This window comes from Nicotiana sylvestris, chromosome 12, assembly GCF_000393655.2.
Source record: "Nicotiana sylvestris chromosome 12, ASM39365v2, whole genome shotgun sequence".
Taxonomy (NCBI): Eukaryota; Viridiplantae; Streptophyta; class Magnoliopsida; order Solanales; family Solanaceae; genus Nicotiana; species Nicotiana sylvestris.
In genome coordinates this window covers 26,091,526-26,108,648 of record NC_091068.1, presented here as the reverse complement: position 1 = coordinate 26,108,648, position 17,123 = coordinate 26,091,526, and the positions used below count along the sequence as shown (strand labels likewise).

Below are 17,123 nucleotides of genomic sequence, written 5' to 3'. Positions count from 1 at the left end.
AGCTCTTCATTTTCAGCCAAGGCGTAGTTGTGGGAAGCTTGAAGAGAGGCATGGGAGCATTCTAAAACACGTACTTTATTAGCAGAGATTCTAAGGTCCTCTTATGTTTGAGTCAAGTTCACGAGCTCCCCAGCGTAAACTTCCTTTTGGTCCAAAAGAGCTTTTAACTCTCTGATTTCTTCACTAGCTTTAGATAGTTGCTTTGAGAAGGAGGACTCAAGACGTTCTTTGTCTTTTTCTGCTTGTCTTGAAGAAGCTTTTGCAACCGCCAATTCTGAAGTTAAAGCCCGCACTCGCTGCTCTAAGGTATTTTTGCTCTCTTGTAAGTCTTCTATATCAATTTGTGCACTCTCAAATTGCTCCTTCCAATTGATTGCTTCCGAATGAGAGTCACGTGCTATCTTCTCCAAGGGGCGATTCTTTTCATCATTTCTGTGCCAATAAGGTTGGCCTGAAAAGGGGAAAAGGAAGTAAGAATCCTCAAAGATAGTCGAATTATAAAGCAAAAAAGGAAGAGAAGTAAAGTACCTTCAAAGTAGCATGTACGATATCATTCATTAAAATCAGGGAACTATGACTCTCCAACTTAGCTTTTTCAATTGGGTTGATTAAAGGCTCCAACCATGCATCTGCCTGACCTGACTTTCTCAAAAGGCTGCTCTCGGCATGAACTTCAATAGTTACCCGCCTCATAGCGGCACTTCTACTTGAAGAGCCCACTTATGTATGATGAATGATAGGAGGGGGAATAGTCAAAGGAGGAGCCGGAGAAGAGGTGAAAGCAGTAGAAGAAGGAACGGAAATAGCTGGGGTCGGTAAGGAAGGAACCACAAGCACGGGAGTTGAAAAAGAAGATAAGGGTACTTCGTCTAAAATAGGTCCTACATCTTCACGACTAAATCTGTTGATGAAAAGTTGGTCAATAGACGCACGAGTATCGTGGGGAGTGATGTCATCGTCAGGAATTATTATTGGAGTTTCAACAGGTTCGGTAAGAGAAACCGACACTTCAGCTTCGTCATTAGAGACGATGTGTCTCCTAACTTGAGGCCTTGTCACCAGGGAGCCCTCATCTCCCTCTTCTTCAGAGTCTTCCTCTTCTGCAGCTTTCCTTTTTGCAGAAGAAGAACCCAAAACTATTTCCCGAGCTCTTTCTAGAGATATACGGGTTCCTGAAGGAGTAGGGGTTCCCGAGGAAACACGAGAAGCCACAACTGCTTCAGCAGTAACTCCTCGAATAGCAAATCCTGACGAAAAGAAGGATAGAAATTAGAACAATAAAAGAGAATATAGATACGAAAGGCACAAAATATAAATTCTTACCATGAGTCTTTACCTTCCAACCAAAACGGTTAGAAAGTGTTTTCCAAGACCTACCGTCCATCGGTGCGATCTTCAGCAATTTATTTACCCAACTACGAAAGTTGGGATCATCCCTCACAACTCCCATGGTAGCTAAAAAAAACAAAAGCAAAATTAGAAAAGTTGGTAAACTTGAAGGAAAAAGGTACGAGAAGGTTAAAAGACTTACGTGCAAAATTCCACTTCTCAGAGAAGGGAACATTATCCTCACCCACTAAACCAACAGTGGGGGTAGCAACAAATCGGGCATACCAGCCGCGGTCTTTGTCATCTTCGAGACTCACCAAAACCCTCTTACTCATGGCTACTAGTGTAAAAATACCATTGCGAAAAAGCCTAGGTGAGTAAAGATGAATCAAGTGGGGAAAAGTAAAAGGAACTTCGGCTTTAGTGGCTAAATGCCTTAAACAGGCAACAGCCCTCCATATGATCAAACCAATTTGTCCCAAACAGACGTTGAAGAAATGGCAAAATTCGAGAATGACTGGGTCAATCGCTGGTCTGAACCCTAAAGTAAAAGGGTATATGTAAACAAAAGAAAACCCAGTTAAATAAGAAGTTATCCTCTGATTTGGATTAGGGATAATAATGGGAAAATCGTTACTCCAATGACAGTCCTTACGAACCACAGGAGTCAAAACTTCTGTAATTTGAGTGGGGTAAGTATCGACACGATCTAAAGCGGCAATCTGGTTTCTAAGAGATTCCCTATCGTGGTAAAAAGATAATTCTGTAAGGACTATCTCTTCTACTAAAGGTTCGCATAATGGTTCAGAAGGTTCTTTACTCCTAGAAGAAGATTTGTGAGAAAGGGAACCTCTGGTTCTAGAAGAGGGACCAGAACTAGAAGAAGGCATAGACGAACCACCTCGAGTATATCCTAAGCTACGAAGTCTACCTCCTCTTCTATGCCTAACAGGGGCATTGGGGAAAGAATCAACAATGGAGACTTCTCGAGAGTGAGGGTTTGGTGAAGACATAGCGAAGAGGAATGATGTAAAGAAGAAGTAAACAGAGAATTGAGAAATTAAGTGTTCAGTAAAACTTTATGAGGTAAAAGACAAGGGAAGAAGTTATACTTATATTGATAATCGACCGCCAAAGATAAAAGTGCAGTGAAGGAAGGATCACAATTATGATAACTGGCACTTCGTAAATAGTGGAACCGTAAAAACCTTGAAAGAGGCTGCAAAAACTGCAGAACCAATGAAAAATTGATACGTGTACGGAGTATTAAATGGAAGTGACAATTGAAGCGTCAATTTTGTCATAGCATTAATGGTGACAAAAATTCTCGTTTTAATGAAATCCACTTCCCAAATATTCAACTGATGAATAAATGAAAAGTGGGGGGACTATCTGTATTGGGAAAAATTACATTTATATAAAGATGACGTGTCGAGACACGTGGACTGGTCAAATAGTCAAAGAATTACAATTCATCAAGAGGCACGAGCAGCAATAGAAACGAGCAAGGACAAAGGAAGAGGCACGGGTGGCCATACCTGTTTAAGTCATTTATATCCAAGAATCAAAAGGAATGGATCTGACCATAGTAAAGAGTGCAGATACAGAATTTGACAGGCATTAAATACTGGATACGTTAAAGAATTTGTATTGATTATAATGATTATGTAACGTAGCATTCAATGTCTTTAATTATTCATAATAGCCTCATTATGATTTGGGGAAAACACATATCTTCAAGATACCTATAAAAGGGAGGTATCTGATCAATTGTAAGGACAAGAGATATTATTGGAATATACTTTGATTTACTTGTTTTTTCTCCTGATTACACTCTAATTACCTCAAATTATTTTCTTTTGCATATTCTTTTGATTATCAGTAACCCGTGTTCTTCTAAATTCTAGCTTTGACTGAAATTCTATTTTTTGGTTAAACAAGCATGGCCTGCCTAGATTTTAGCTTCTTTTTTTCAAGGGAAATTGCATAGTAGTAATTAGACAGTAACAAAGGAATATAATATTGCAACGACATTTGACCACGAGATTTATGGAAACAAACTGTGATTTAATTTTCACCCCTCAATCATACACCACTAATTCATACTAAAACTTCTTAACAAACGAGGTGTATCTATTTTCACGGTTTATCACTAATAATAATGATTTTCAACCCTACATTTACTCGATCAAGCTAGTATAAAATGAACACCAAATCTTTGTTCCTTAAAATAAAAATAAAGAAAAAAACTCAATTACCTTCTATATTCCTCCAAAAAAAAAATCCAACAAGAGTTTAATTTCTTGTTTAAACAAGAAATTAATTAAGACAAGTGCATGGCAAGGAGATACATGAATAATATAGTAGAAGTTGCACCAGCACGCTTTATTTCTCCTCGTAGGCTTTCCAATGCTCCAAAATTAGAGACAATTGCAGAAGAAGAAATTAAAACTCATCAAGATTTTATCGATCAAAAAGTATTATATGTTCTTTTACTTTCCATTCTTGCTTATACATTGATTAACAGATACACTATGGTTTAATATATAGGATGTCGAGTCGAACCTTTTTGTTCCAATTTTGACATTCATTTTTCATAATGATATTGTAATAAGATGTTATGTTTGAAGAATATATAGTCAGAAGATTGATTTTTGTTCTCAAATGCACTGTGTAATGTCGTTTACTTTCATTCGTTGCGCCCAGAGGCAAACTTAGGATTTGAAGGTGGTGGGGTACATGAACGAAATGGTCACCCAGTGCCGCATAGGACTTTTAATCTTAAGGGTTTCAAGCAATATATGACCGTTTTCAACATATATATATATATATATATATATATATATATATAGACACACACACACACACGCTTATACATTCAAAAATTTTGCTGAAGGTAACGGGGTCCGGTGACCCCGCTTCTACATAAATAGGTCCGCCTCTGATTGCACCTACCATATTAAAAAGAGTAATTTTTCAAATTATAATACTAAGAAAAAGGCTCTTGACTATCTACTTGTTAGGAGGTATAGTATGAAGTTAAGTTTGTTTTTCCTTTTAGTGTTTAAATTGCCAAGATATTACAGTTGATTTATCTCATGTTATTGTTTTACTGTCATAAGGTTTATACATATATTATACTATGCTAGACACTTTTTTTTTTGATTTTTTAATTAGGGTGTAAAGAGCATGGGGTTGATTATGTATTGGAGCGTCTTGACGCGCTGATGGAATGACAATCGTGTATGGTAATTTTAGGTCATCCTTCTCTTTTTCTTGTTTCCTTTTCTCTCCTTGTTCTAATTTCTTTTAACGCACAAATAAAAGAGAAGTAATTAGATATGTTTGTCATGCCTACACAAGCACAATTTCAATAAATGATGTGACTATGATTCCCCTGGGTCGAGGGCTTATCAAAAACAACAGGGGTTAGGCTGCATAAACACTACCTTCTCTAAACCTCACTTGTAGGATCACGGTTTATTGTTGTTGTTGTTATTGTCTACACAAGCACACGTATTAAGTCAACATTCCTCTATAGTTAATGTACATGAAGATGATTGTAGTAAAATGTCAGATATAAGAGTAATTTAATGGTGTCTAATTATACACAAATTGTATTCTCAAAGGAAACAGTATCGGATAGCGAATGCAAATTGACCACTTGAACACCAATAATAGCCTCTTCATAGTCTTTCATATAAGCTGTACAAAACAATATATGCTTACAAATAAATTATCAGCAAAAGGTACACTTGCTACATATCAAGCCACAGGCTGATTGTATGAATTGTTCGCAAATTCTGCAATGTATACTTTGGATCTTTTTCTTCTGAAAATATCTGATATAACTTCATTTATATACCAGGAGGCATCTTTCATAGAAATCCATCTGCACATATAACACACTGATTACATTCTATGGTTATCTAAATAACAAAACTAATGTATGCTACCACTGTAAGTTCCCACTGCCATAGTACTTTTAAGTAAACAAAATACAACACAGATACCCTTGGATTAACTCCCTTAAGATGGATTTAGTCATTCAAGCAATCAAACCTTAAAAAGATTGCACATTTAGTCATTCAAGCAATCAAACCTTAAAAGATTGCACATACTCTCGCCATTCAATTTCATCAACCTATACTTTATTGACCATTTTAGAGGTAGAGCTAGGTCTAAGAAGTATTTGGGAGAAGTGATCAGGCAGGATATGGCGTAGCTTGAGCTTACTGAGAACATGATCCTCGATAGAACATGATCCTCGATAGGAGCCTGTGGAGGCCGAGAATTAGGGTAGGAGGTTAGTGAGTAGTCGAGCGTATTTCTATGTCGGTAGGTAGTAGTATTAGTCTTGTACTCTCGTATTCTTAGAGTTCTATTGGTACCTGTTGTTTATTCGCTTCGGTTAGCTTATTATTTTGTTGATATGTTGTTGATTTCTTCCCTTTTTGTCGTTTTTCTTGAGCCGAAGGTCTTCGGAAACAGTCTCTCTATCTTCACAAAGGTAGGGGTAAGGTCTGTGTACACACTACCCTCCCCAAACCTCACTTGTGGGATTACACTGGGTATGTTGTTATTATACTTTATTGACCATTTGGATGAAATTTGAATGTAGTAGAAGACGATAATTATCTGATTCATCTTGCAAATACATAACTAACTAGCTAGTTAGCTAACTTTTTATTGTTCACATTACATACTCAGCCAGAAGTAGCTAGGACCTAGGAATTTTGCTAAAGCATTTAGCCGCACCGGAAACTATTTACATTTGGTAGATAAAAAAGTGTATAAAATTTGTATAATTTTTGCATATAACATACATAATGTATATATATACACAAAAAATATACAAAAATTATACATTTTTTCGGCTATTATTTTGAGAATGGCTATATAGTGTCATTTCCCCAAAGCATTTCAGCAACAAACTACTCAAGAAATTTTTGAAGATACATATAGGTCTTAGCATGCCAACACAAATTACTGAAATGGTACCAAATTGTTTGGGTTTATGATTCCAACACCCAATCATAGCCTTCATGAACACAATGCATCCTCTTAACAGATGTTCTACTGTTCTCATTATAAGAACTTCACTTAGTAAGGCCAAACTTTTCGAAGAGGAATTTGTAATTTAGAAGTAGTAATACCTTCTAGTTTGACATGCCTTTCCAGTTCCAAGATAAATTTGTATCCCCATAAGGCCTGCATAAAGGGGAGCTCAAATCAAAGTCCCGACAACATGCAGAAAAGGCTGAACAACCATGACTTTCAATGGGATGTACAACCTCTCAGTATCAGTAAACTGAAGGTAGGTTAATAATTCTGAGCACTTTTACAGAAAAAATATACTAATCATTTGCAGTGAGCCAGATTTAAAACTATCTTAGGTGTCATGGGAAGTAAATAAAGAACGAAAAGCTAGCACTATGTCGAGCTGTCAGAACTCTTGGTTACCCAGCGGAAACTAAAACACAACCGTGTAGATACTCTATCAACAACCATCCACCCAATCTATCTACAATTGGAGGCAATTCCCTATTCCCCTTCCCAGCATCCCTTCAGCCAATACTTCTTATTCTTACATTTTCCTATCCTCCACTGCAAGAATCTCCAGCAAATCTGCGCCAGTTTGTAGGGCTCAGTCACTCAGCAAGGAGCATTCTTTTATTGAGCAAGAGTCAAGGATTAATAAATTGGCAGCCCCTCTCCAGCACAGTGTAATAGCTTGGTTCTTCACGGGTAACCAATAGTTAAACAAATGCGGAAAGTTCTGCAAAAAATTTGCATATTGTCAAAGGCGGCGTATATTGATGAACTTCAAGGTTTTCACTGGTTATAGCATTTGAATCAGTGGTTTTTACTCAACACTCTATAGAAGTATTCAGGTGGGTTATAGACAATGGAGCTGCCACAGAACCCAGATTGGATCTGGTCTTGTTTGCTGCCAGATTTCCTAGTTTAACGCTCCACTACTTCCTGCTTATACTTGTGTCAGTGCAAGTGGAAATCCTAAAAATCCTGCAGCCACAGCAAACGGCTCAAGTCCTTGGGTACTGGTCACATAGAAATGGGCAAATGTTTTTGGCAGAAAATGGATTGAAAAACCAGCCCTTTCACCCCCCCCCCCCCAAAGAACCATCATGCAGAACATGAAGTACAAATGCTTAAGCCATACTATGAATTCCCTACAGCAGAACTTTGTGTATCGAAAGAGGAAAAAGAAGATCTCTAACAACAACAAAAAACCCAGTGTAATCGCACAAGTGGGGTCTGCGGAGGGTAGTTTGTACGCAGACCTTACTCCTACCTTGAGAAGGTAGAGAGGATGGTTTCAATAGACCCTCGGCTCAAGAGTCTCAAAAATGTTCACATTTTAAATAGGATTTTGTATTTCTGCTTCCACTGTTATCTCTTGGCCAATCTCAACTGTTGGACACCCTAATATTCTTGCTGGTCAAGGATAGAGCATCACCGTCCTCGTCCCCTAACTCTCTCTCTCCCCACCATACGTGCACACACACACACTTAAATTCTCATGAATGGAAACAGAGAAAATATAACCAATAAAGTTGCTTTAACTAGCATAACTAACATCCAGTTTCTTGTTATTGTACTTCAGATCTATCTTAATGCAAAACAGCATTCTCCTGCAATTTCACCTGTTTCTTAGATGGTCTAAATGAAAACGTAGGCATCTGTATTTCCGTTTCCTGAAGGGAAGAGGCAGGGGAGATGGGGTAGGAAGGATGCCCCACAGTACACCATGAAGCTTATGTAAGTGCAGAACAGGATTTTGGCACATATAAAAGGGTGTCATGAAGCATTAATTTGTATATTGGCCTACATGAAGGTTTACCTTGGATTTTTCACATGAAGTAATAAGAAGACAAAAGCGAGGAAGATAAATGAAGAGCCGACAGCAATGTAGGACATTCCAAGGAAGTTATTCCGGCCACCAAGCCAGCTGGTTGTTGAAAGAACAAGTTTCTTCCTTCCACCAAAACTGTAAGTGTTGTAGTTGTTTACAAGCTTCACCATAATTAAATCATCTTCATTTAAGTCCTCTTCAATTCTTCCATATAATTTACGGAAATTAGGGAGAGCAGCAGTACGCATCCATACAATGAGATCCTCCTGATCACTTAGCTGGTTGATTCCATCAATCCCATTACAAAGAGGAAATATGGTTCATGAAAAAGGAGAACATTAGAGAAGAGAATTAGATAGAAGACAAATCCATATACTCGTGAAAGAGAAGGCAAGAATCACAATTTTGAAGTCATAATTTATGCTTAATCTTAAAACAATATGTCACCAACGAAGTGCTAAAAATTCCAATCTTTAAGCAAGGATTCAAAATAGAGAATATGATTGTAAAGACTCAACTCATGAGTGCAAGCTGATATAAAGACTTCGTGAGTGCGATATCTCAACTCATGAGTGCCACATCTAAGACAGTTAGTAGTGACTCATGTACACGTTCATCCAAGAAAATAAAATTTATAAAGATGCAATTCATAAATGCAATATCTCAACATTGAGTGCCACATGTAAGCATGATACCTAGCAAGAAAAATTAAGTTGACTGTTACTGTGCAGTAAAGCTAGAAGGGGAGCCTTGGCGTAACTGGTAAAGTTGTTGCCATGTGACCAGGAGGTCATGGGTTCGAGCCGTGGAAACAACCTCTAGCAGGAATGCAGTATAATGCTGCGTACAGTAGACCAGTTGTGGTCCGGCTCTTCCCCCGACCCCACGCATAGCGGGAGCTTAGTGCACCAGGCTGCCCTTTTAAAGCTAGAAACTGCATCAGGGCAAACAGAGAAACAGCTTCACAGCATGTGGCGGGGAATCTAGAACAGAGCCAAAATTGCTTTCCATGATCAGTATTTGTCTCAGACTGTTAGTAGTGACTCGTGTACATGTTCATCCAGGAAAAAAAAGAAATTTATCAAGAATGATACTTATTTTCCCACTGGTCATTTATTTTTCCGTCTTCTTTAGTCTAAGGATTCTAGCAGAGATATTGACTCTAACATGAAGGCCAGAACCTTAATTTATATGCCTTGGTTTAACTTTCAATTTCGTAATAACATATGTTTCATTAACAGAAAAGAATAGTCAAAGTTGCTGCATCACTCAAAAGGCCTTACAGGAACTTTAGGGTCCAATGTTGCACCACCAATTAAAGACCCACTCTGAAAATTGTATGGATAAACATGCTTCCCAAATTTGTGTTCACGGTCACTCCTCCAAGCAATATTTTTCCTGTTGACTTTTAGAGCATCTATTCCGCGGGAAAAGGAGTATGTGTCATTAAACAAGCTCCATGCAATCAAACCACAAGGAACAATTGGGAGACCATTATTTTCGCCTTCGGGGTTACAAGAACTTGTATCATTGTACTTTAGTCCATGTAAAAGCTGTTTATCACTTCTGCTTTTAACGTACCTGGATTGAAAGAACCAAGCTGAGTCAGAAATGAACAATTCAGAGAATATAGATTCACAAAATGTACTTCAAACAGAGGAATCAATTTATGAAAAATGTACTAGCATCGTAGCACTAAAAAAGGGCAGCCAGGTGCACAAAGCATCCCGCATTTACGCAGGGTCCAGGGAAGGGCCGCACCCCAAGGGATGTGATGTAGACAACCTACCCTAATGAAAGCATTAGTGGCTACTTCCACGGCTCGAACTCGTGACCTATAGGTTCCACAGAGACAACTTGTTGCTCCAAGGTTCCCCTTCTAGCACCGTAGCATTCAAAAAGGAAATAGGTGAATAAAGAAAATTGAGAAAACAAAACGGTACAACTAGTATATAATGCGATAAGAATGTGGCGTAACTGAGAAAAGAATCTGTTATTGCAAACATATAAAAAAAAGAAAAAGAGAGAGGAACTTATAAATGTTTAGATAAGCAACTAACTTAATGTCAGTAATTCCAATCTTCCATCAACTTCTGTTATTGCAAACATATAAAAAAAGAAAAAGAGAGAGGAACTTATAAATGTTTAGATAATCAACTATTTAATGCCAGTAATTCCAATCTTCCATCAACTTAAACTTACCAGCAAAAGTTGGTACTTGAAAAAAATGAAAAAAAGGAGATAAAAGCCTTCACCTTCTGTGGTTCTGGTAATAGTTATCAAGTTGATAATAGATGTAAATTGGAGCTTTCATATTTTGGGGCACCTGCACAAAGACAATTTACAAACACAAAACAGATCAGTGAGAAGGATAAAGAAAAAATTTCAAAACAAGAGAGGGTTGCTCCAATCATGGAAATCCCATCACGAGAAACTTAAAAAGGCAAAGGTTGGCTGTGTTTTCAAAGAAAAATGGAAGGATGCACTATACTGCTGGATGAGCAATCAGCATCATGGATTGAATGCTACAATTTCAAACACATTATACCTCAATATATGGACCAACAAGGAATATACTATTTCCCCAGCAATACAAGTGAGGCAAAAATTTCAAGAAGTTATTCGTTCTTTTTATTTCTTTTTATAAGTGAATTTAGAACAATTATTTTTGTAATGCACAAAATTCAGTCCAAGACTTGAAAAACGAGCTAAGAACATAGTTGCACAACGTTTTAAACTCTGCCCAAATCTATGTCATAAGAACTGGTGAAATAACATTCCCAGAATTTAAGAGTTGCACAAAGTTTTAAACCCACGTTAATGCTGCAAGAATGGACTCCTTAGCTTTTAATAAAGTAACTGAAGATCCTAATTACTCTATCTCTTTAGATTTTTCACAATCCCTATGAAGCAAGTATGCAGTGACATGTGGATGCATGATAACACAAAAATATATATTATTTGTATAAATCACTTTTTCTAATTCAGCACTTCTAATGGAAATAAAAGCTTACGTTGAAGATCTAGTATAACTAATTAAGATCGCCACCACAATGCTGTTTTTAGGTTCAATATGATTTGCAGCAGTTTATTGAATATTTTACTACAGAAACTATTCAACTATTTTGAAATAAGTGGTTTCCCTTTTTTGAAAGAAATTAGAAGGGTTTGGCTTCTTCGAACCAATGGAGGAAAAAGGACATTCAAGCTTTCCTAGTTCAACAAAGAACTCCGATAATTTATATAGTTTACCTTCTTTTATTTTCTTGCGTGTATGTAAAGCTCTTCCTGAAAGTAAAAGAAAAAGGAAGAAATTTTTTCCAAAGACGCACTTTATCATCATGCATCAACTAAGAATGCTGCTATTGCTTCTTTTCAGAATCAGGTTTGGTGAGTACCTATCACAGAACCTCATTGCTAAGACAATAATTTGCTAGATTTTTATAAATGACAATCATACAGTATTTGGCTAGAGTTGCTTCATCTTTTCTAACTATTTAATCCACAATAGTTGTCATGATTACAATACACCTTCAAAAATATGATCTCAACCCTTCCCTAAGAAAACTTTTGACATTCTGAAAGTGAATAATTATACACATAAATACACAGGACTCTCGCTCAAAGTGAATACAACCAGTTAAAGCAATACGACAACACAAAAATCAAGGAACTTACCTTTGGAATCTTTACAATGAATACCAATATAGCATGTAGTAGTATTGGACCCTTCCATGATTCTTGTATTATGTATGTATATATGTGAGTGTGTGCTTTACTTAGGAGAATCTACCCCCCCCCCCCGTACAATACAACTTTTATTTCACCAATACCAGACAGATTGGTGCCAGTTAGACAAAAGATTACAGGTGAATCAGTTTGAACAGGAGTTCTATAAGATTGTGTCATAAGATATTCACCCTTAAGGTTAAAATTTCTAGCATAATCAATTTGAGATACACAGAATGCTTTCATTAGAAGCGAGCAGATTACTGATGCTGTTTTAATAGCAAATGAAAGATTGCATGCTATATTAAACAGAAGGTAAACAGGGGCTGGTGTGTAAACTGGACATGGAGAAGGATTACGACCAGGGAAGCCGAAGGTTTCTACTCAATATGAGCCAAAACGAGTTTTGGCAGTGAAAAGTTCTTATTGGGGATAAAGTGGTGCGGAATTGCTGTTCATTGGATGAACTTCTATGAACAATCAAAGTATACATCCTCATCACTGGATGTCCAGAAGAATGCTTAATGAAGTGTCATATAAAGCTATTCAGGAGTGGATAAGAGGTGTACAGAGAGGATAGAGCACAAATAAGTCAAAGCTTATATCATACTCCCTCCATTTCAATTTATGTGAACCTATTTCCTTTTTGGTCCGTGCCAAAAAGAATGACCCCTTTCCTTATTTGGAAACAATTTACCTTTATGCAATGATTTATAGCCACACAAAATATATGTGCCTCATTTTACACCACAAGTTCAAAAGTCTTCTCTCTTTTCTTAAACTCCGTGCCCAGTCAAATGGGTTCACATAAATTGAAACGGAGGGAGTACTAGTATTTTCCAGATGACACGGTAATATCTTATAAGGTGAGGAGAAACAACATATGAAAAAAAGGCAGTTTGAATGTGAGCTCATAACTTGTAATGAAATATCACCTTTAAGTATCGGGTACAATTCTTTGAAACTGAGCTATCTTTGATGTAAGTAACTTTTTGGCCCTTGAGATGATCTGGCACACAATCTGTATCATATCTGTCAACAATCTCAACAACCTGCAAATGCTTTTTTGGTCAACCATCTAAACCAAACTTATTGATCATGAATGGGAAACCAATAGATTATGCAGACTAATGTCTTTAATCAACAGAAGAGCTAACGCTTACACTTTCAGAAGCATGAAGACAGAGAAGTCCAATTGGAATAAAAATGACGCCTATCAAGAAAAACATTGAAATAACCTGTTAAGAAGATGTAGTCAGAGAAGTTCAATACCCTGTTGATTTATAAAAGGAAAGGGACATTTCAGAGAAAGACTTCAATTATAATTACCCATGCTGGTGTCAGGACAGGTTTACATGCCGGAAGATTTTGTTGAGTAAACTGATATACAGCTGCAAATGTGAGAATGAAACATCAATAGTTAGGCTCTACTTCTGTAATTGATAGGTTATGAAGTATAAATAGAGTTGCATTACACTAAGCTTACGAGATAATACTGAGAAATGAGGAAGATCAATGGGAAACTGATGATAATAATAATAATAATAATAACAATAATAACAATAACAATAACAAGAATAATAACAATAACAATAACAAGAATAATAACAATGATAATAATAATAATATCAACTTGATGAGTACCAATCAGTATAGAACAAAAGCTTAATTGAAATAATCATAACTTGATATTTTGAGTGAAGATGCATCAGCAATCCTAATGTCACGATCACATAACCAACTCTATATTTCGTAGAGAGATGGCATAACGTACTCCTCAAACTCACATATTCTTCTCTTATATGCCTATTATAAAGAAACAGACATACCAAGACTCTAGCAACGACGGTAACCTTTAGTAAGTGAAGTACAATTGGAACCTATCTTCCAAAGAATGCTTTCACGCTACTGAGGAAGCTTATTTAATCCCACCACTTGACCCAAAAACAGAATTTATAACCAACAGGTAGACACACCAAACTCTTACTTTATTATGGACGCAGACACTATCTCTCTTCATATGAAAGTCACTCTCAGTTGATCCTATTTCGGAGCGACATAAACCAATTACTTTGAGTTTATATCTTAACATTTCTGTAGAAACCAAGCAAGTCCTCTGATATTAGACATTCTCTTCACATAACTATTGTTAAATGTGACCATACTAATACCATGACTTGATTATATGTCTTGCCTAATGTCTCTATAAGAATTGGGTAATAAATACAAGAAGGATGGCATAAGGTCACGGCCTAATTCATAATGATAGTATCCTCATAAGTCCTTCCCAGCTAAGCTAAGGGTCAACCAAGGCAACCACGATCTCCATCACCGACTAATACTACCATTAACTCCCCATCACCACATACCAGAAATAACTAATAACCATCCCAAACCACAACCCCACACAATGCTGTTGCAACTCGAAACTCAACTTCTATCAACATAACCCAAAGTACCACCAGCATAACATCAACAAGACCCACAAAAGAGACATTTAAGAAGAATTTTATAACAAGAAGACATTTTCTCTAGTTTAAAAATTGGCAGCAGCTATAACAAATTTAAAATTTCTTAATATTTAGTTCGGATCTACTCCTTAAAGTACCAGGCTCGCTGAGAGAAAATTTCTACCCATAAGAACTTCTTCTTTGTTTTTGTTGGTTTTAATTCATAGTATTCATGATGGAAGGTTATTCTGCTCTATAACATCAATCTGCACTCTCCACAAGTCAAAACAAAGAAAGTTGAGGACTTCCACAGTTTTTTCATTGCTGAGATCTATTATAGCTTTATGCATGTCCTTGACAGTTTAAAGCAGGCGCAAATTCTCTCAAGTTGCCGCATATCATATTATCTATCTATCATAATAGTTGGCAAATACTCTTTCCCGTTATGGATAGCAAAGTATGGCCGATCATTGTGGGTAAAGGGATAGATCCCTGGCAGCAATTTATTTTTTTCATGATTACAATCAAAGGAGCTTTCTTTCCTTAAACCGTTGCCCCAAAATCTTAACAAAATTTAACTATCACAGAAACCTGGCTCATAGGATAACTGAATCTTTTTGCACTTTGAGCTTACCATTATTCAGATGTCGTCGAACTGGACGGGAATGAGATTCTACAGATTCTGCACCATTTCCTGACCAAGTACCGGCTCCCTCCACATCCATTCAATCAAAATAATTCAGGAGCCCTCAAACAATAATGAAAATGCCAGTAGAATCTCTACTCAAGAATCTGCAGCTGGAGCAAAAAATCTATACATAGTAAAATTTACATTTCATTACCCATTCAATCTAATGTCGAAGCGCCATTTGGCTGCTGAGAAAATCCATAAAAAAGGATAGCTCGGTGCACTAAGCTCCCTCTATGCGCGGGATCCGAGGAAGGGCCGGACCACAAAGGTCTATTGTACGCAGCCTTATCCTGTATTTCTGCAAGAGGCTGAGAAAATGCATAAGAATTGAAAATAACATACTCCCTCTGGCCCGTTATGCGGCCACTTTTCTTTTTAGTCTGTCCCAAAAGATGATTGACACATTTCTTTATTTTGAAACAATTTAACTTTAAAATTTTCATTTTACGCTCAACGAGGTGATTTATTGCCACACAAATGCCAATAGCATGTTTTAAATCACAAGTTTCAAAGCTCTTTTCTTAAACCCCGTGCTCAGTCAAATAATGCCACATAAAATGCGACAAAGTGAGTAGTAAAATTGAGCTCCAGCATCAAGAAAATTTAAGCACGCTATTGGTGTATTTGGTACGAGGAAAACCAATATTCCCATGTTTGATTTGTCAAAATATTTGCTCTAGGAAAACAAGTACCTTAAATAAGGAAAATGACTTTCATGGTGAGAGTAGGAAAAACAAGTTCTATAAGTTGCATTCCATGCTATTGTCTCCTCTTCACCCCCACCCCCAATCCCCAACACACCCCTAAATCCCGCCCCGAAACCCCCCCACCCACCCACCCACCCACACACTCCTCCACCCCCACCGCATCCACCCTCCTCACAGCACCCCTCCACCCCACCTCCCCAAACCCCATACAAACCCCACCCTCTACCCCCACCCCGAACCACCATAGTGTATGCCTTAGATTGTTACATAAATGTTCTTGTAATAATATTTTCTGCTTACTTATCAAACACCATCAAATAAGTAGGAAAATCACTTATTTTCAAAAAAATCATTTTCCTTTCATACCAAACACACACTAGAGAGTGGAACAAGTCGATTTTATCGAACCCATCTGCTATAATGACAATAATAAAGTGCGATCAAGCTCTTCAAACTGGGACTTCTTAATTTACCAAAACATCTAATTTCAAAAGATCATACATATGAAATTGAGCTACAAAATCGAGATTCTAGTTCAATTAGGGTCGCTCTAAAATATAGCGGAAAAAACTAAGTAGTGCAATTCAAAGATGATATTAAAATTCATACCTGGGAAACAAAGAATTGGAAAATTGAACTTAGTACAATGGTTGATATAACTGCGATTCCGAATTTATACGGGAAATGTTAAAATCAGATGAATGTGAATAGAAGTTTAGTGTATCGGGAATGTGAGAGATTGCTTTTGACAGAGGAAAAGCATAGTGAAAACACGCATATATACGTTTCGAGCAATGAGGCGAAAGTCTCCCCATAGAAGTCTTCCTTTTTCGTGGTATTGTTTCTAAAAATCGAAAAAAAAAAGAAGTTATTTTTCTAAAACAAATAGTACGATTTAAAAAAAACACATTTACTAATCCAAAACATTTGGCATTCATTGTAGAAGAAAATGAAAACTATTTTCTATTTTTTCAAAAAAAAAAAAACTGAAACCAATCATAACTAATGATATTTTTTCCAATTTTTGCAAAAAATGAAAACACTTCTAGAGTAAGATTTTTTTTTTTTTGGTTTGAAAAATTAAAAGAATTTCTCTAATGGCTTTATATTTTCTAGAGAAGCGCTTACAACTGTGATTGCATAGATATTCTAATCAAACAATACCAATATATAAAGTAAACAATAAATTCGACGAAAAAATCTCATGTTTACAAGCTTGTCCCTTTTTAAAACCTATTATCATAAATGATAGTAGGCTTTGTTTATTTCAAAAATGGCACTTTTTTTTTTTTACTTTTTTAACACTTTCACGTTGATAACTCCATAATTAAGGGGATCCC

General features: G+C 36.7%; 1 protein-coding gene across 8 annotated transcripts; it reads right to left on the bottom strand.

Moving 5' to 3' along the window:
* Window positions 1-4,783: 4,783 nt before the first annotated feature.
* Window positions 4,784-16,590, bottom strand: LOC104213407 (putative ALA-interacting subunit 2). Of its 8 annotated transcripts, none has more exons than XR_707634.2 (12): window positions 16,393-16,576; window positions 15,020-15,183; window positions 13,265-13,326; window positions 13,099-13,173; window positions 12,871-12,987; window positions 10,462-10,532; window positions 9,490-9,787; window positions 8,195-8,484; window positions 7,200-7,356; window positions 6,921-7,108; window positions 6,486-6,540; window positions 5,206-5,221 (listed from the first exon to the last, which is right to left on the bottom strand). XR_707634.2 is itself a non-coding variant. In XM_009762922.2 (10 exons), the coding sequence occupies exons 2-9, from the start codon at window positions 15,108-15,110 to the stop codon at window positions 6,489-6,491; spliced, it is 1,056 nt and encodes a 351-aa protein (XP_009761224.1). In that variant the 5' UTR covers window positions 15,111-15,183; window positions 16,393-16,574; the 3' UTR covers window positions 4,784-5,221; window positions 6,486-6,488. The 8 variants fall into 8 exon arrangements, 5 of the variants coding, with proteins under 5 accessions (XP_009761224.1, XP_009761213.1, XP_009761207.1 ...); XR_707636.2 differs by having other exon boundaries at window positions 7,205-7,356; XR_707630.2 differs by having other exon boundaries at window positions 6,921-7,356.
* Window positions 16,591-17,123: the final 533 nt, after the last annotated feature.

Excerpts from the sequence above, each read along its gene's own strand:
- LOC104213407 (XM_009762911.2), bottom strand. The coding sequence starts at position 15,110 with ATGGATGTGGAGGGAGCCGGTACTTGGTCAGGAAATGGTGCAGAATCT. Across the intron at positions 8,485-9,489 it reads CATTGGACCCTAAAGTTCCT|CTAAGTGATCAGGAGGATCT; the intron begins GTAAGGCCTTTT and ends GGAATCAACCAG. Across the intron at positions 5,222-8,194 it reads CTTCATGTGAAAAATCCAAG|ATGGATTTCTATGAAAGATG; the intron begins GTAAACCTTCAT and ends TTATATGTGCAG.